This window comes from Macaca mulatta, chromosome 16, assembly GCF_049350105.2.
Source record: "Macaca mulatta isolate MMU2019108-1 chromosome 16, T2T-MMU8v2.0, whole genome shotgun sequence".
NCBI classification, from domain to species: domain Eukaryota; kingdom Metazoa; phylum Chordata; class Mammalia; order Primates; family Cercopithecidae; genus Macaca; species Macaca mulatta.
The window spans coordinates 9,319,349-9,338,236 of NC_133421.1; the positions used below are offsets into that span (position 1 = coordinate 9,319,349).

The 18,888-nt window shown below is 51.5% G+C and overlaps 1 protein-coding gene and 1 long non-coding RNA gene across 3 annotated transcripts in view; one reads left to right on the top strand and one right to left on the bottom strand.

The window, feature by feature from the left end:
- The window catches only part of LOC144335308 (uncharacterized), a 31,827-nt gene extending 23,524 nt beyond the window's left edge, over positions 1 to 8,303 (bottom strand). Inside the window, exon 1 of the long non-coding RNA XR_013406082.1 lies at positions 7,661 to 8,303. This is a non-coding gene — a long non-coding RNA (uncharacterized LOC144335308). The remainder of the gene's footprint in view (positions 1 to 7,660) is intronic.
- DNAH2 (dynein axonemal heavy chain 2) overlaps positions 1 to 18,529 on the top strand; it is a 121,537-nt gene extending 103,008 nt beyond the window's left edge. For both annotated transcript variants that reach the window (XM_077970201.1, XM_077970202.1), the window contains 23 exons: positions 59 to 223; positions 777 to 902; positions 1,048 to 1,196; positions 1,268 to 1,334; positions 1,424 to 1,574; positions 1,790 to 1,938; positions 2,119 to 2,252; positions 2,395 to 2,539; positions 2,683 to 2,882; positions 5,056 to 5,182; positions 7,281 to 7,467; positions 7,672 to 7,820; positions 7,959 to 8,142; positions 8,375 to 8,565; positions 15,119 to 15,310; positions 15,479 to 15,663; positions 15,906 to 16,134; positions 16,219 to 16,370; positions 16,491 to 16,605; positions 17,398 to 17,574; positions 17,670 to 17,744; positions 17,881 to 18,031; positions 18,178 to 18,529. In XM_077970201.1, the coding sequence (XP_077826327.1) occupies positions 59 to 223; positions 777 to 902; positions 1,048 to 1,196; positions 1,268 to 1,334; positions 1,424 to 1,574; positions 1,790 to 1,938; positions 2,119 to 2,252; positions 2,395 to 2,539; positions 2,683 to 2,882; positions 5,056 to 5,182; positions 7,281 to 7,467; positions 7,672 to 7,820; positions 7,959 to 8,142; positions 8,375 to 8,565; positions 15,119 to 15,310; positions 15,479 to 15,663; positions 15,906 to 16,134; positions 16,219 to 16,370; positions 16,491 to 16,605; positions 17,398 to 17,574; positions 17,670 to 17,744; positions 17,881 to 18,031; positions 18,178 to 18,332 (3,555 nt within the window). In that variant the 3' untranslated portion in view covers positions 18,333 to 18,529. The remainder of the gene's footprint in view (positions 1 to 58; positions 224 to 776; positions 903 to 1,047; positions 1,197 to 1,267; positions 1,335 to 1,423; positions 1,575 to 1,789; positions 1,939 to 2,118; positions 2,253 to 2,394; positions 2,540 to 2,682; positions 2,883 to 5,055; positions 5,183 to 7,280; positions 7,468 to 7,671; positions 7,821 to 7,958; positions 8,143 to 8,374; positions 8,566 to 15,118; positions 15,311 to 15,478; positions 15,664 to 15,905; positions 16,135 to 16,218; positions 16,371 to 16,490; positions 16,606 to 17,397; positions 17,575 to 17,669; positions 17,745 to 17,880; positions 18,032 to 18,177) is intronic.
- Positions 18,530 to 18,888: the final 359 nt, after the last annotated feature.

The window sequence follows — 18,888 nt, forward strand, 5'->3', positions numbered from 1 at the left end:
CGAGAACAATCTGGCTGCAAGCCCTGTGTTTGATGCGCTAAACTCCAATCTCTCCCAGGTAGCTGAGAAACTGGAGATGTTGAAGAAACAGTACGACGAGAAGCTGGCACAGAAGGAGGAGCTTCGCAAGAAGTCTGAAGAGATGGAGCTGAAGCTGGAGCGAGCCGGGATGCTGGTGTCGGGGTTGGCAGGCGAGAAGGCCAGATGGGAGGAGACAGTCCAGGTGAGATCGACTATACCACCTGGTGTCCTTTCCCTCTGCTCACCACTTCCAAGAGACCCATCCCTTTTAGCTTAAGGGGCAGTCAGGGAAAACCGGGACACCTGGGTATAGGGAACTCTAAGAACTGAGGTGTGGGAGCTCTTCCTGTCCTCCTGCACACCTTTGGTGAGAGCAATGGAAGGAAAGGCTTTTAGCACCATTAAGGATCTGCTTCAGTGTTTGGATAGGGCTGTGAAGCACACACAAGGACTCTTGATGTAGCCCACCGACCAGATAGAAAACAGACATGGCACATCCTGTTTCTGCTCTCAGTGAGCTCCTGGCTTCGCAAAAGGGTTGGGCCTTATCACCAGAATGTAAACATTGCCATTAGAGATAGAGAACTCGAAAGTAATTAGAACCAGGCTAGAGTTGTCAGGACGCAAAGGTTTAGGGGAAGGAAAGAACCTCTTTGAACTAGACAGTGTCCAGAGGAGGGTGCCTTCAAAAGCATTCCAAGAGTCTCCCAGAGTGCCGGGGCCCAGGCAGGCTTACCCTCCCTCCTGTCCGCCAGGGCCTGGAGGAGGACCTGGGCTACCTGGTCGGGGACTGTCTCCTGGCAGCTGCCTTCCTGTCCTACATGGGACCTTTCCTGACCAACTACCGGGATGAGATTGTCAACCAAATCTGGATCCGGAAGGTGAGATGGGGCTCAGGTATGATAAGCGAGCTCTGAAACCAGGGCTGGGGGCAGGACCTCTGGAAATATTAAGAGATAGCGTGAAGACGCAGGGGCTGCTGGGCTCAGCTCTTCAAGTTAAAGCTTGGGGCCTTTCTCTCCTCAGATCTGGGAGCTTCAGGTTCCTTGCTCCCCTTCCTTCGCCATTGATAACTTCCTGTCCAATCCTACCAGAGTCCGGGACTGGAACATCCAAGGGTTGCCCTCAGATGCCTTCTCCACGGAGAACGGCATCATCGTCACCCGAGGCAACAGGTAAGGTGCTGCTGGGCGTGGGGGTGGCGTGGGAGAGAGGGCCTCGCTTCTGACCTGTACTCCCCCTCCAGGTGGGCACTGATGATCGACCCTCAGGCCCAGGCCCTGAAATGGATTAAGAACATGGAAGGAGGCCAGGTGTGAGGCTGGGGGGCCGGATTAGTCCCCCTCTTCCTGAGGCCCCACCTCTCCCGCAGTGTTCCTTCACCTTCCCCCTTGCTCTCTAGGGCCTGAAGATCATTGACCTGCAGATGAGCGATTACCTGCGAATCCTAGAAAACGCCATTCAGTTTGGATACCCTGTGCTACTTCAGAATGTGCAGGAATATCTGGACCCCACACTCAACCCCGTGCTCAACAAATCTGTAGCCCGAATCGGTCAGGACAAGTCCCCAAGACCAGCCGAGTGGGATGCCAGGGAGGGAAGGACTGGCTCTCTGACTGTGTCCTGTTCTTACCTGTCCCTCTGTTCAGACAGCCCTGGGCTGGGGCCTTAGGACAGGCCGAGTCACTGCCCCTGGATGCCGGTGGGGGACGGGTTAGCCGGTACCTGTCACATGGAGTCCTTGCCCCTGACCCTTCTGTGGATGCAGGTGGTCGGCTGTTGATGCGCATTGGCGATAAGGAGGTGGAATACAATACCAGTTTCCGTTTCTACATCACCACCAAGCTCTCCAACCCCCACTACAGCCCAGAGACCTCAGCCAAGACCACCATCGTTAACTTTGCTGTTAAAGAACAGGTGGGTGCAGACTGAGGTCCAGACTGAGCTAGGGTGAAGCAGGAAGAATTGGGAAGGATTGAGAAAAGGGATAAGCTTGTTTGGGCAGCTGAGGATGATGGGTCTTTCGAGGTGGAAAGGGATGAGGAAGGTGAAGGTCAAAGGGGTGAGAGCCCCTCACTGTGAGTGCTGATGCCCCAGGGCCTGGAGGCCCAGCTGCTGGGCATCGTGGTGAGGAAGGAGCGGCCTGAGCTGGAGGAGCAGAAGGACTCACTGGTCATCAACATCGCGGCTGGCAAGAGGAAGCTCAAGGAGCTGGAGGATGAGATCCTGCGGTGAGGCCCTGCCTCCCCCTCCCACCGCCCCACAGGTCTACTCCCAGACAGCCTCTACCCAGTCTACCCCAGGCACGACAGCATCCCAGGGAGCCTGGTCCCCCTAACCCCTTGCTCCATGTGCCTCTGGGCCTCCCCCTAGGCTGCTGAATGAGGCCACCGGCTCCCTGCTGGATGACGTGCAGCTGGTGAACACGCTGCAGACCTCCAAGATTACGGCCACAGAGGTGACTGAGCAGCTGGAGACCAGTGAGACCACAGAGATCAACATTGACTTGGCCCGGGAGGTAAGCTCCTGGCCCTCCAGCCCTGCCTCCCGCCAGCCATCCAAGATGCAACTCCATCATGACGGCTCGAGACCCCTCCTTCCCTGAGCCCCTGCTCCCTGCCATGTCCCTCGGTGGCCCTGATTCCACTCCCCCGCTGGCAGGCTTACCGCCCGTGTGCCCAGCGGGCATCAATCCTGTTCTTCGTGCTCAATGATATGGGCTGCATCGACCCCATGTACCAGTTCTCACTGGATGCCTACATCAGCCTCTTCATCCTCAGCATCGACAAGAGCCACCGCAGCAATAAGCTGGAGGACCGCATTGACTATCTGAACGACTACCACACCTACGCTGTCTACAGGTCTGAGGGTGCCCCCAATATGCCCCAGCCCGGAGGCCGAGTGGTCGTGGTTCTTCGGGCCACTGTGCCTTCATGCTTTCCCGCGCTGCGGCTCTCAGCCCGCTGCTGTCCCTCGGCACATGTCCTCCCGATAGCTCCTCGCTCTCATGGCTTAACCATCACCTGTGGGCTGACGATTCCCCATCTTCTGTCTGTAGCCCTCCCTTGAGCACTGGACTTGTCTACACAACTGTTGGCGATACCAGCACTGTCCAAACGTTAACGGGCAGGTAGCACACTGGCAATCTTGTGAAAATACTGGTTAGGATTTGGCAGGTCTGGGGTGGGGCCTGGGGTTCTGCAACTCTAACAAGCTCCCAGGGGCTGCCACTGCTCCTGGTCTGTGGATCACATTTGAGTAGCAAGGAACTGGACTTCTCTACCCTGACATCCCACAGACCCTTCAAGCTCAACTCGCTTCAGATCCAACTCATTCTCTTCCCTCTTCAGGTTCCTCATCCTTGGATGGCACCAACGCCCACGACCCAGTCACCGTAGCCAGAAATGGGGAGTTATCCTTTATTTTTTATAATTTTTATTTGTACAGACAGGGTCTCCCTATGTTGCCCTGGCTTGTCTCCAACTCCTGAGCTCATGGGATCCTCCTGCCATGGTCTCCCACAGTGTTGGGATTACAGGCGTGAGCCACCATGCCTGGCAAAAACTGGGAGCTATCCTTGACTCTTCCCTTTCAAAGCACTCACCGGGGGCTGGGCGCGGTGGCTCAAGCCTGTAATCCCAGCACTTTGGGAGGCCGAGACGGGCGGATCACGAGGTCAGGAGATCGAGACCATCCTGGCTAACCCGGTGAAACCCCGTCTCTACTAAAAAATACAAAAAAACTAGCCAGGCGAGGTGGCGGGCGCCTGTAGTCCCAGCTACTCGGGAGGCTGAGGCAGGAGAATGGCGTGAACCCGGGAGGCGGAGCTTGCAGTGAGCTGAGATCCAGCCACTGCACTCCAGCCTGGGCGACAGAGCGAGACTCCGTCTCAAAAAACAAAAAAAAAACAAAAACAAACAAACAAAAAAAACAAAGCACTCACCGGGTTTTGTTCATGAATATTTCTGCAAACTGTTCCCTCCCCATCTTCCCACTGCTTGGCTGTACTTTAGCTCTGGCCCTGGTGATCCTTTTTTCTGAGTTGCACAATGGTCTTCTAGAGGTCCTCCTGCCTCTACCCACTGTCCCTCTCAACCTACCCTCCTGCATTGCCCACCTGAGCAAATCCAACCATGCTGCGTCCCAGGTCTGACTGCCAGTGGTTGGTTGCTTGATCCAGGTGGCCCACGAAAGCCCTCATGACCTGGCCTTCTCCTGCCTCAGCCTCACCTTTCCCACCTTGCACTGGGTGCCTGAGCATCCCTGACTGCCCTGCATGCTGTGCCCATCTCATGCTTTTGCTGATGCTGTGACCTCTCTGCCTCTCCCATGCCACCAGAAAACTCTGCTGCACCTTGGAGCAGCTCCTCTTGGAAACTTTCCCTGAGTCCAGCAGGCAGGGACATCATAACCAATAGCCTCTCTGTCCTCTCCGAGACTGCGGCTTATTCATCTTTGTGTCTTCAGGACCTAGCAGAGTGCCTGGCAAGATAGTAGGGGAAAAATGAATGTTTGTTTTTTTAATGGAACTGAATGACTAATTATAAGTGAATGGCTGGGCACGTTGGCTCGCTCCTGTAATCCCAGCACTTTGGGAGGCTGAGGTGGGCGGCTCACCTGAGGTCAGGAGTTCAAGACCAGCCTGGCCAACCTGGTGAAACCCTGTCTCTACTAAAAATACAAAAATTAGCCAGGCGTGGTGATGGACGCCTGTAATCCCAGCTACTCGGGAGGCTGAGGCAGGAGAATTGCTTGCACCTGGGAGGCCGAGGTTGCAGTGAGCCAAGATCGTGCCATTGCACTCCAGCCTGGGCGACAAGAGCGAAACTCAGTCTCAAAAAGTAATAATAATAAGTGAACTCTGGGAAATTATTATCTCTAGGCCCCTGAGTCCTTGGCTGTTTCCAGGAGGTGAGGATTAGAGGCTGGTGAGGTCCTCTGTGTGAGGCTGTGTGATAGTAGGATCATAGCATTCGTGTGGAGCATCAGCCCCCATTCCATCCTGTCCCTCCCTCCTCCCTGCCTTTCTCCCAGGTACACCTGCCGTACCCTTTTTGAACGCCACAAACTACTATTCAGTTTTCATATGTGTGCCAAAATATTGGAGACTGCTGGCAAGCTCAACATGGATGAATACAACTTCTTTCTACGTGGGGGTGTGGTGAGTTGGGCAGAGAGCACATCCCAGGATGGGATGGTCAAGGTTGGGGATGGTCAAGGTCAAGTGTGTCAAGGACTCCAGACCCAGAGGGTCAGGCCCACGGCATCAGTGAGTGAGCTGAGAAAATCCAGGCCAGCATCAGGTGCATGGTGAGCTCCCTGGGGCTGCGGAGGTGACTTGCTATGCGCCCCTTTGCACTCAGCACAGGCTGGGCTTTGTGGCATGTCTCACCTGTGACCCACAGATTGGCCTGATTTTGCCACTTTTTTACTGCCTTTCAAGACACTCCTTCCCTAGCGTGAGTTCCATGGTCGCCCTCACAATCTCTCCCTCACAGGTTCCTCAACCCCCGTTTTCCTCCTCTCTCTGTTGCATCTATCACTCTGGCTAGCTCCAGCTCCTCTACCCCGCTGTCCCTATGTGGCCCGTGCACTGAACATGGCCGGGGAAGAACACATCCACAGTGACTGAACACGCTTTAAGTCCATGATCATGAACCCCAAGGAGGCCCTTAAGGCTTCTGGACAACCATACTGCACTCTCCCGCCCTCCTCGACAACATTTTCTTTACTTTTCCCACCTTCACTTCCCGCCTCTCACGCCAAACTCTCCACACAGCAACCAGAGAGGTCACGCTCTGTCACTCAGGCTGGACTGCAGGGGCAGTGATCTTGGCTCACTGCAGCCTCGACCTCCCGGGCTCAAGCCATCCTCCCACCTCAGCCTCTGGAATAGCTGGGACCACAGGCCTGTGCCACCAACGCCTGGCTAATTTTTGTAGTTTTTGTAGAGGCGGCGTCCCACCATGTTACCTAGGCTGATCTCGAACTCCTGGGCTCAAGTGATCCTCCCACCTCAGCCTCCCAAAGTGCTGGGATTATAGGTGTGAACCACTTTGCCCGGCCTGAGAGGTCCTTTTAAAGTGGATGCCATTGTGACGGGCTCCCAATGGCAGGTGCCACCTCCCACCACACAGCCCCCACTCCACTCCAGCCACGCAGGCCTCAATGCCCTCCCCAACCCCCCTGGCACGTCTCACCTCGGGGCCTTCGCGTGGCTGTGCCTTCTGCTGGAAGCCTACTCCCCGGCGTGTGCACCTGGCCGTCTCTCATCTCCTTCAAACCTCACCTCAGTGCGACCTAGATCTTCTTATTTATACTTCAAACTCCCCTCAACACAACCAGTCTCCCTTACCCTCCTCAGAGTATCCTATTTTTCCATAGCACTGCCATCTTTGCTATACTAGATAATTTACTTATTTGTTACGTTTTTGGTTCATAGTCCGCCCATGGGTTCACAATCCCATGTTAGAAAACAAAATCCCCAAGGGCAGAGATATTTTCCATTTTGCTCAGTAATGCATCCCAATGATTAAAATGCATAGTTGGTGAACAATAAATGTTTGTTAAGAAGAATGAATAAGCGAGTGAGCAAATGAATGTGTAAACAGTTTGTGCTTCTTTGAAGGCCAGGCTACCAAGAAGTCATTAGGTTGGAGACATTATTACCAGGCAACCAGCAGAGGGCGCCAGCTTCCTAAATTTGAACCGTGAGGGCTAAGGGCAGGGTCTGAGTCCTAGACCCCCACGTTTATTCCCCAGGATCCCTGTATTCATCTCTTCACTCTCATACAAAACCCATTTTGGGCCGGGCGCGGTGGCTCACACCTGTAACCCCAGCACTTTGGGAGGCCGAGGAGGGTGGGTCACCTGAGATCAGGAGTTCAAGACCAGCCTGGTCAATACGGTGAAACCCCATCTGTACTAAAAATACAATAATTAGCTGGGTGTGGTGGTGTGCACCTGTAATCTCAGCTATTCCAGAGCCTGAGGCAGGAGAATAGCTTGAACCTGGGGGTTAGAGGTTGCAGTGAGCCGAGATTGCACCATTGCACTCTGGCCTAGGTGACAAGAATGAGACTCCATCTCAAAAAAAAAGAAAAAAAGAAAAACAAAACAAAACAAAAAAACCTCCATTTTGGCTTTCCCACCGAGAGAGAGAGAAACAGAGAGAGAGAGAGACAGAAAGGAGAAAAAGATCACTCTTCTTTTGAAGTATTCCCAAGTCCATCCCTTTCTGTTTCTCCCACTCCCACCAGGTCCTGGATCGGGAGGGCCAAATGGACAACCCATGTACGAGCTGGCTTGCAGACGCCTACTGGGACAACATCACAGAGCTGGACAAACTGACCAACTTCCACGGACTCATGAACTCCTTTGAGCAGTACCCTCGTGACTGGCACCTGTGGTATACCCATGCTGCCCCGGAGAAGGCAATGCTGCCAGGTACCAGGCATCTGTACCCCACTCTCACTTTCTGCTTCCCTCCACTCAGCCGCATGCCTGCCCTTCCCGTTGTCCCCCATCCCCTCTCCCAGCTGGTGCCGGCCTCCTGGCCCAGAGCACATTCCCGGCAGGTGCCCTGTTGTCTGGATTCCCCGCTCTTCCAGACTCACTCCCTCTCCCTGCAATGACTCACCTCGTCCCCAGGTGAGTGGGAAAATGCCTGCAACGAAATGCAACGGATGCTGATCGTCCGCTCCCTGCGCCAGGACCGCGTGGCCTTCTGCGTGACCTCCTTCATCGTCACCAACCTTGGTTCCCGCTTCATCGAGCCGCCTGTGCTGAATATGAAGTTGGTCGGTGGCTCAGCTTCCTTGTCTCCACGGCCCCTGGGTCTTTCCTGCCTTCCTAGCTCTGTTTCAGTCTCCTGCATCTCTCTCTCCCACTTCGGTCACGTGGCCTTCTGCCTAATGCTGTACCTGTGCTTCTGGCAGGTGATGGAGGATTCAACCCCACGATCCCCACTCGTGTTCATCCTGTCCCCTGGTGTGGACCCCACCAGTGCCCTGCTCCAGCTGGCAGAGCACACAGGCATGGCCCAGCGCTTCCACGCCCTGTCCCTGGGCCAGGGCCAGGCCCCTATCGCTGCCCGACTCCTCCGAGAGGGTGTTACTCAGGGTTGGTGTCCATCCTTTCTTTCACCCCCATCTTCAGCCCAGTCCTTGTCCTTAGAACTGCCAACCTCAAATACACTACTGTCCCTGTACCTCCCACTTCTACAGAGGGTTCCAGAAGTGGCAGATCTGAGTGTTCGGCCCCGCTAGCACCCCCGCCCCAATACCAGGTGGAAAGCATGAGGACAGGCAGGGCTTAGGAAATGATTCCCACTGAGCCTGGCATCTCCTTGCAGGACATTGGGTGTTCCTGGCAAACTGCCACCTGTCACTGTCTTGGATGCCTAATCTGGACAAGCTGGTGGAGCAGCTGCAGGTGGAGGACCCTCATCCATCCTTCCGCCTCTGGCTCAGCTCCAGCCCCCACCCAGACTTCCCTATCTCAATCTTGCAGGCCAGCATCAAGATGACCACAGAGCCACCAAAGGTATGTGGTCATAGACAAAGAGCATCAGCAGGGCCATCTGGTCCACCTTACCACCTGCCAGCACCAGAGAGAGGGCTCAACCTAACAACAACATGCTTTGATTTGATTGTCCTCAAAAAATTCCACCTCATTCCTCTTCTGTTTGTGCCAAACTCCTAGAACACAATAGTAATATCTAACATTTCTTGAGGGATTATCATGTGCCAGGCACTGTTCTAAGTTTTTTATGTTTATTAACTCGTTTAATATGCGTGCGTGCACACACACATCGTGCAAGGTGAATACTGTTACCCCCATTTTAAAGATAGGAAACTGAGATACGGAAAGAGTAAATAAGTATTCCAGAGCCAGAGTTTGGGTAGTTGGGTCTCCAAATTCATTCTTTTATACCTCAGAACCTTCCTGCCTCCCACCATTTCCTTACATTCTCTTCCAAATATCACACTTCCTGCCTCTTTGCCCTTCCTTTCCTCCAACTCTACTGAAATTTTTATCTCCAGTATCACAAGCTCATCACCAAATGCAATCATCACCACCCTCTAAAACCTGCCGTGTCACTGCGCTTCACCCACTCACCCCTGCTTAAACTATTTTAGTAGCTTTTCATTGCTCTTAGTCAAGATCAAAATCCTTTTTGCTCACCCTGTGAAAAGCACATGAACCAGTATGTATCATCCTCAACAGATAAGAGCTGTTTGAATCACGCATGGGTGCCTTTTATCATTCTTAATCCTCCTTGGCCACTTGGGGCAGCTGCCACAGTTGACTGTCCCTTTCCCTGGCTCCCTGACACATCGCTCCTGCTTTCCCCACTGTCTCCTGACATATCATTTGTTACTTCTGTGTTTCTTTTTCCTCTGCCTGTGGCCAGATTGCAATACTTACACCTTGACCTAAGGACTAAGAGGGGAGGGCCAAAGAGGGGAGGGACCCTCAGTCCTAGCCCAACGTTTCTCATTCTACATTTTCTCCTTTCACAAGTTGTTGGAGAAACTGTCCTTTCCTTTCTTTCTTTTTTTTTTTTCTTTTTGTTTTTGAGATGGAGTCTCACTCTGTCACCCGGACTGGAGTGCAGTGGCGCGATCTCGGCTCACTGCAAGCTCCGCTTCCCAGGTTCATGCCATTCTCCTGCCTCAGCCTCCCAAGTAGCTGGGATTACAGGCGCCCGCCACCACGCCCAGCTACTTTTTTGTATTTTTAGTAAAGACAGAATTTAACCGTGTTAGCCAGGATGGTCTTGATCTCCTGACCTCATGATCCGCCCGCCTCGGCCTCCCAAAGTGCTGGGATTACAGGCGTGAGCCACCACGCCCGGTGAAATTGTCCTTTTCATTATTTCAACTCTAATCCCATCTCTGGCACCAGCACCAAAGTCAGTTCCAGCTCTGAATTGCCATCAGATTACAAAGCACTTCTTGGCACACCAGCACCACAATAGCACATTTGTTTCACACTCTTTTTTATCCCAACCCCCAAGACTCAGAATGTGATTGTGTTTAGAGACAGGATATATTTTTAGAAACAGTCGCGGCCAGGCATGGTGGCTGAGGCTGGGTGTGGTGGCTCACACCTGTAATCCCAGCATTTGGGGAGGCTGAAACAGGTGGATCACCTGAGCTCAGGAAGGTGAGATATGGAGTTCAGGTGTGATAATCCCAGCTAGAAGTGGAGGTTGCAGGGAGCCCAGATTGTGCCATTGCACTGCAGCCTGGGTTCTGCCTCCCAGGTTCAAGAAATTCTCCTGTCTCAGGCACCCGCGTAGCTGGGATTTCAGGTGCGCGCCACTAAGCCCTGCTAATTTTTCCATTTTTAGTAGAGACAGGGTTTCGCCATGTTGGCCAGGCTGGTCTCAAACTCCTGACCTCAGGTGATCTGCCCACCTCAGCCTCCCAAAGTGCTGGGATTACAGGGATTACAGGCGTGAGCCACCGCGCCCGGCCCTGGCCTGAGTTTTACTTCAAATAAGAAAGTCCCTGTATTCACAGCCACCAGTTGCCAGTTTGGGGTATAGTCCTGGAGTATATTCCTGGGTCATTTCCTGTTATCCCGTCTTTTTAAAAGCTAGCTAGTAAGTAGATACAAAAGAAGATTTATAAAATATATGCAAGTTATAAAGGATCACGATTCCATGAATATCTGTGTGCCCATCATCCTTTTTTTTTTTTTTTTTTTTTTTTTTTTTTGAGATGGAGTCTTGCTCTGTCGCCCAGGCTGGAGTGTAGCGGCGCCATCTCGGCTCACTGAAATAGCTGCCTCCCGGATTCAAGCGATTCTCCTGCCTCAGCCTCCGAGTAGCTGGGACTACAGGTGCACACCACCACACCTGGCTAATTTTTGTATTTTTAGTAGAGATGGAGTTTCATCATGTTGGCCAGGCTGGTCTCAAACTCCTGACCTCAGGCGATCCGCCCCTCAACCTTCCGAGGTGCTGGGATTACAGGTGTGAGCCACCATGCCCAGCCCATCATCCTTCTAAGAAAGAAAAATCCCAGCATTTTCTTTGAAGTCCTGGTGTGCCTCTTCCCAGTCTCATCACTTTCCCTCCCTACTCAGAGGAAACCACTCTTCTGAATCTTGTATTTGTCATTTTCTTTATAATTTTTTTCTTTTTCTCTGGAGTTAGAGATTCTTTATCGTAATGCTTTATCATTTGTATTGCTAATGCAACCATTGTATGTATGTTTCTCTGCAACTTGCTTTTTTCATTCAACATTATGTGCTTGACATTCATTCATGATGTTCTTCATGTTTTGTAGTTCTTTGTATATTCCAGATCCTAATCCTTTGTCAGTCATGTGTTTTGTGGTTTGTCTCTTCTCTTTTATGCTGTTTTTTGGTGAAGAGAATTCTTAATTTTTATGAGGTTGAATTTAGCTATCTTTCATTTTTTAAATGGTTTGTGCTCCTTTGTCTTGTTCAAGAAATCCTTGCTTACTTTAAGACTGTAAAAGTACTCTCCTATACTTGCCTTCCAAAAAATTTATAATTTGACTTTCACATTTAAGTTTTTAATCACTTGGAATTCACTTTTGTGACGTGGTATCAGGTAGAGGTCCAATTTTCTTTTGTTTTTGTTTTGTTTTGCTTTTTTTTGAGACAGAGTCTTGCTCTGTCACCCAGGCTGGAGTGCAGTGGTGCAATCTCAGCTCACAGCAATCTCCGCCTCCCGGGTTCAGGTGATTCTCTTGCCTCTGTCTCCAGAGTAGCTGAGATTACAGGCACCTGCCACCCTGCCCAGCTAATTTTGTTATTTTTTGTAGAGACGGGGTTTCACCATGTTGACCAGGCTGGTCTCGAACTTCTGACCTCAGGTGATCCAACCACCTCAGCCTTCCAAAGTGTTGGGATTACAGGCATCAGCCACTGTGCCCAGCCAATTTTATTTATTTCTACCTGGATAACCAATTCTCCCAGTACCACTTCTCAAATACTACGAAAGCACCTTTCTGATCCATAGTGCCTGCTCAGCCTTCAATCATGTTTCCATATATGTATGGGTTTCAGCGTCCTTTATTCTGTTCATTGGTCAAATTGTTTTATCCTGGAATCAATACTTTAGTCTTTGTTTGTTTGTTTGTTTGGGATGGAGTCTCGCTCTGTGGCCCAGACTGGAGTGCACTGGCACCATCTTGGCTCACTGCAACCTCTGCCTCCCAGGCTCTAGCAATCCTCCCACCCGCACCTTACAGGTGTGCGCCACCACTCTGGCTAATTTTTTATTTTTTTTGTAGAGACTGGGTTTCACCATGTTGGCCAGGCTGGTCTTGGACTCCTGGGCTTAAGCTGTCCTCCGCTTCAGCCTCCCAAACTGCTGGGATTACAGGTGTAACCCACAGTGCTATGCTGATATATTTTAGTCTTAATTACCATATAGTTTTATAATAATTCTTGATAGCTGGTAAGGCACATCCTCTTACCTTATTCTTCTTCAGGCTATTCTTAACCTTTTATTTTCCAATATAAATTTTAGAATTCGTTTGTCCTACAAAAAAAAATTATATTGATCAATTTGGGGAAAATTGACATCCTTAGGACAATGAAGCTCCTAATCTGTAAGTATATCTCTCCATTTATTCATTTTTTCCTCTTTTTTTTTAGAGAGAGAGGGTCTTGCTTTATAGCCTAGGTTGAAGTGCAGTGGTACAATCATAGCACAGTGGGATTGCAGGTGGCATGAGCCACTGTTCCCAGCCTTCATTTATTCTTTATTTTAATAAAATTCTGTAATGTTCTTTTTTTCTTTTCTTTTTTTTTTTTGAGACGGAGTCTGGCTCTGTCGCCCAGGCTGGAGTGCAGTGACCGGATCTCAGCTCACTGCAAGCTCCGCCTCCTGGGTTTACGCCATTCTCCTGCCTCAGCCTCCCGAGTAGCTGGGACTACAGGTGTCCGCCACCTCGCCCGGCTAGTTTTTTGTATTTTTTTTGGTAGAGACAGGGTTTCACTGTGTTAGCCAGGATGGTCTTGATCGCCTGACCTCGTGATCCGCCCATCTCGGCCTCCCAAAGTGCTGGGATTACAGGCTTGAGCCACCGCGCCTGGCCTTTTTTTTTTTAAATAGAGACAGAGTCTTGTTATGTTGCCCAGGTTGGTCTCAAACTCCGAGGCTCAAGTGATCCTCCCATCTTGGCCTCCCAAAGTGCTGAGATTACAGGTGTGAGCCACCATGCCTGGCCTAAAATTCTGTGATTTTCTCCATAAATAATCATACATTTTAATTGGATTTATTTCTGGGTACTTGACATATCTTGATGTCATAAATGGCATTTTTAAAAAAGTCACATATTATTTTTGTTACTGCTATCCAGTATTCCTCAAATTTCTCACTATTCCATTCTGTCAGTCATAGGTAAGTCTTTTTAAAACGCTGTTTGGGCCGGGCGCGGTGGCTCAAGCCTGTAATCCCAGCACTTTGGGAGGCCGAGGCGGGTGGATCACGAGGTCAGGAGATCGAGACTATCCTGGCTAACATGGTGAAACCCCGTCTCTACTAAAAATACAAAAAACTAGCCGGGCGTGGTGGCGGGCGCCTGTAGTCTCAGCTACTTGGGAGGCTGAGGCGGGAGAATGGCGTGAACCCGGGAGGCGGAGCTTGCAGTGAGCCGAGATCACGCCACTGCACTCCAGCCTGGGAGACACAGCGAGACTCCGTCTCAAAAAAAACAAAAAACAAAAAACAAAAACAAAAACAAAAAACACTGTTTGAACAGATCGTGGTCCTGCTCAAGATAGAGAGTGGCTCCATGATGCCCGTTGAATCAAGTCCAAATGGCTCAAACATTCACCATTTTTTTTTTTTTCTGAGACAGAGTCTCACTCTGTAGCCCAGGCTGGAGTGCAGTGGCATGATCTCAGCTCACTGAAACTTCCGCCTCCTGGGTTCAAGCAATTCTTCTGCCTCAGCCTCCCAAGTAGCTGGGACTACAGGTGTGTGTCACCATGCCTGGCTAATTTTTGTATTTTTAGCAGAGAGGGGTTTCACCATATTGGCCAGGCTGGTCTCAAACTCCTGACCTCGTGATCTGCCCACCTCAGCCTCCCAAAGTGCTGAGATTACAGGCATGAGCCCGACATCCATTATTCTTATTGCATCTCCATCTATCCATGGCCCTCCTCTTTCCACCTGAGCACCTGCACTTCACTTCAGCCGGGCTCATCTTCTCACTTTATTCTGTCCTCGGTGCCTCTATTCAACTCCTTCCATCTCCAGGAAAGCAAGACTGTCCTCTCAAGCCTAGTCATATCCTTTCCATTTGGAAGGCTTAGTTCAAGTCCCAGCTTGCTCATGGAGCCTAATAATGCCAGTCACATAGACTATCCCTCCTTGATGATATATTATGGGCTTTTCAATCTACACTAAACTTTGCACACAATTCTGTACATTTTTGTTAGTTGCATGTGTATGTATTTATCTTTGTTCATATTTTCTGGCACCCCAAATTGCGCTGGCCTACCTACCACTGAGAAGATCAGGGCTGAGAGGATCAAAAGTGGTGGGACGGCCGGGTGCGGTGGCTCACACCTGTAATCCCAGCACTTTGGGAGGCTGAGGCGGGTGGATCGCTTGAGGTCAGGAGTTTGAGACCAGCCTGGTCAACATAGTGAAACCCTGTCTCTACTAAAAATACAAAAAATTGGCCAGGCATGGTGGCGGGCGCCTATAATCACAGCTACTCCGGAGGCTGAGGCAGGAGAATCCCTTGAATCCGGGAGGCGGAGGTTGCAGGGAGCTGAGATCATGCCATTGCACTCTAGCCTGGGCAACAAGAATGAAACTCCATCTCAAAAAAAAAAAAAAAAAAAAAAATGGTGGGACAAGAAGGCAGGGCTGCCGGAAGCCCATATAGTTCCTGTCTGTGAACTGGAGAAAGGCACTCAGCCTTGTGGAGGAATGCAGATTGTGGCACGTAGATCAAGGGCTGCATTTCAGCCTCCACTCATCCTTTCAGCCAGTGCCTTTGTGCAATGAAGAACCTCCACAACTGTACATGGCGGTGCTAGTGGCAGGTCTGAGTATGATGCATGTCACCCCATCTTTGTATTTCATTGTCCCCAGGGCCTAAAGGCCAACATGACACGTCTTTACCAACTAATGTCAGAACCACAGTTTTCCCGCTGCTCCAAACCTGCCAAATACAAGAAGCTGCTGTTTTCACTCTGTTTCTTCCACTCTGTATTACTTGAACGCAAAAAGTTCCTGCAGCTTGGCTGGAACATAATCTATGGCTTCAATGACTCTGACTTTGAGGTTTGTATTAGCTAGGGGTCCTCATCCCAGCCCTCTCTCCTCATACTTCCTACCCCATGGCTCCCCTGTGGGACTATCCATGGGCAGAAAACCTGTGTTGAAGCCCCATTGGCAGATTTCCTGCCATAACTCTGTGGGAATGGGGGCTTGGGTTGGGACCATGCCTAGGTGTCAGAGAACTTGCTGAGCCTCTATCTGGATGAGTACGAGGAGACACCTTGGGATGCACTTAAGTACCTCATTGCCGGCGTCAACTATGGTGGACATGTCACAGATGACTGGGACCGGCGCCTGCTGACCACCTACATCAATGATTACTTCTGTGACCAGTCTCTATCAATTCCCTTCTACCGGTGAGGGGGAGGTGGCACTGGGCAGGGAGCCAGAGGTCACAAGCCAGCCAGGTGGCGGGATCGGGGTGGGGGAAATGTTTGAGGAGAGGACATGAAATTGGGAGAAGACAGAGTTTGTGGGATTTGGAGGGGGAACAGGGCAGGGGGCTGGACAAATGGGACATGCATAGGCTTGGGGTCTTGGCCTGGCATTGAGGCCTGAGTCCCCATAATGTGGCAGTAATTATGCTATGACTCCCTAGGTTGTCAGCACTGGAGACTTATTTCATCCCCAAGGATGGGAGCCTGGCTTCTTACAAGGAATACATCAGTTTATTGCCTGGCATGGACCCCCCTGAGGCCTTTGGCCAGCACCCCAATGCTGATGTGGCCTCTCAGATCACTGAGGCACGAACCCTCTTTGATACTTTGCTTTCCTTGCAACCTCAGATTACACCCACCAGGGCTGGAGGCCAGACCCGGGAAGAGAAGGTAGAAAGAGCCCGGCCTGTGGCAGGGTAGGGGAGGTAAGTGATGAGAAGAGGGGGCTACACTCAAGAGCTCCTCCCTGCTCAGGTCCTTGAGTTGGCCGCTGATGTGAAGCAGAAGATCCCTGAAATGATCGACTATGAGGGGACCCAAAAACTGCTGGCTCTCGACCCCTCCCCTCTCAATGTGGTCCTTCTGCAGGAGATCCAGAGATATAACACACTGATGCAGACCATCCTGTAAGACGGATCGGGAACTCTGCAGAACATGGGAGGGGGTGAGGAGAGGCCTTCGCCTTCTGGCTAGAATGACGTTCCCAGGCCCACCCCATCTCTAACACTCCACCTCATCCTGCTCAGGTTCTCACTGACAGACCTAGAGAAAGGCATCCAGGGGCTCATCGTCATGTCTACAAGCCTGGAAGAGATTTTCAATTGCATCTTTGATGCCCACGTTCCTCCACTCTGGGGAAAGGCAAGATTATACCATTGTTGATCCTTCTCCAACAATGAGCTCCCCTCTCAATCCTGTACCCCCCAGTCTCCTGGTTCTAGGTAGGCATATAGCAAACTGTAGGGAGCCTAAACTTTGAAGTTAGATAGGTTCAAGTTTGAAACCTGGCTTTGCCATTCATTGACTGACTTCTTACAATTTATTAACTTACAGACTTAGGGCAAATTACTAACCTCTCTAAGGATGTTTTAACGATTCCCAGTATTGTGCATACTCAGTAGGTGCTTTGTTAATGGTACCTGGTTAATATTACTGCAGTCATTGTTATTAATGAATAGCTGTCATTGTATGCCTTTTTCCTGGAAGTCGGCTTTGGAGAGTTTTGTTCACCTGTAGTTGGGGAACAGGGGCTGACACCACATAGTCTTCTCATATCTGCTTCAGGGGCTCAAAATAAAGATTTGGGCTGGGCGCGGTGGCTCACGCCTGCAATCTCAGCACTTTGGGAGGCCGAGGCGGGTAGATCACCTGAGTTCCGGAGTTTGAGACCAGCCTGGTCAACATGGTGAAACCCCGTCTCTACTAAAAAATACAAAAATTAGCCAGGCGTGGTGGTGGGCGCCTGTAATCCCAGCTACTTGGGAGGCTGAGGCAGGAGAATCACTTGAACTCGGGAGGCGGAGGTTGCAATGAGCCAAGATTGCACCACTGCACTCCAGCCTGGGTGACAAGAGTGAAACTCTGTCTCAAAATAAATAATATGGATTCGAATCCATGGCTAAATGAATGAATACACACGCACTCCTTCCCCAGGCATACCCCTCACAAAAGCCATTGGCTGCTTGGACCCGGGACTTGGCCATGCGTGTGGAGCAGTTTGAGCTGTGGGCCAGCCGGGCCCGGCCTCCTGTGATCTTCTGGTTGTCTGGTTTCACCTTTCCCACTGGCTTCCTCACTGCTGTGCTGCAGTCTTCAGCTCGCCAAAACAATGTGAGCAATATACAAAGTGTGAGGGGGATGTTGCTGGGGCCATGTATGTGTTCTCCTCTTCGGGGTCCTCCCTTAATCTCACCTTCAACCCCCAGGTTTCAGTGGACAGCCTCTCCTGGGAGTTTATCGTTTCCACTGTGGATGACAGCAACCTAGTGTATCCCCCTAAGGTGGGAGCCAGTTGTGCTTGATGCTCTGAGCAAAAATGGGAAATAATTGGACAAGAAGGGAGGAGAGAGGGAGTAGGCCAGGGGCGCCGGCAACTGAAGTCTAGCTTCTCCCAGACCTGCTCCCATTTCTCCCCAGGATGGTGTCTGGGTCCGGGGCCTGTACCTGGAAGGTGCTGGCTGGGACCGGAAGAACTCCTGCTTGGTGGAGGCAGAGCCCATGCAGCTTGTCTGCCTCATGCCCACGATCCACTTCCGGCCTGCAGAGAGCCGCAAGAAGAGCGCCAAGGGTGGGACAGCTCCCCAGGCAGGACCTGCCTGCCCAGTCCCTAGTTTGGAACCTAACCCATTCTCTACTCCAGCCCATCCCACACCCGCGCCTGCCCTGCTCTCCCGGAGGCTCCAAGGATCTGACTCCTCCTCTCCTTTCCCCCAGGCATGTACTCCTGCCCCTGCTATTACTATCCCAACCGGGCAGGCAGCTCAGACCGAGCCTCCTTTGTCATCGGCATTGACCTGCGATCTGGGGCCATGACATCTGATCATTGGATCAAGAGGGGTACTGCTCTACTCATGAGCCTGGACAGCTGAGACCTCCTCCCCTTCTCCGCTTGAGAGAGGGTGGGGGACTCCAGGAGCTCAGACAGATGTTGCACCTAGGACTGAGGCGGGACCTCACTCAGACTTTGACCTTGGCCGAATTTGTGTGATGTGGCCCTGGAAATACCTAGCCGTGTTAGCCATAAAAGTGCAAGTTGTATTGAAGCTCAGTGCTGTAAAACACCCGCGACAACAAGCCTTAAGTCTCTCAATGCAATGGTGAGGGTCTGGGGAGGGAGGAAGCCCGAGCCTCACAGAGGACAGAGCTACTGGGGAGGTGCTACTGGACGAGGAAAGAAATAAGGGAGGTGGGGCGGCCTGGAGAGGAACGGAGGCGTGGCTCTGAACGAATGGGCAGGGCGGAGCCGCCAGAAGAGGCTGTGGCTTAAGTCTCTGGGCAGGACATCAGTGGGCGGGGCGGGGCTTACCTTAGAAGGGCGCGTGATCCAAATGGGGTAGGGATTTGTCAGGCAGGGATCAGGGCTGAACCCCGTACACTGCACCCTGAACCCCCCACCCCGCACCCGGCATCCTAGTCGGCACCCGC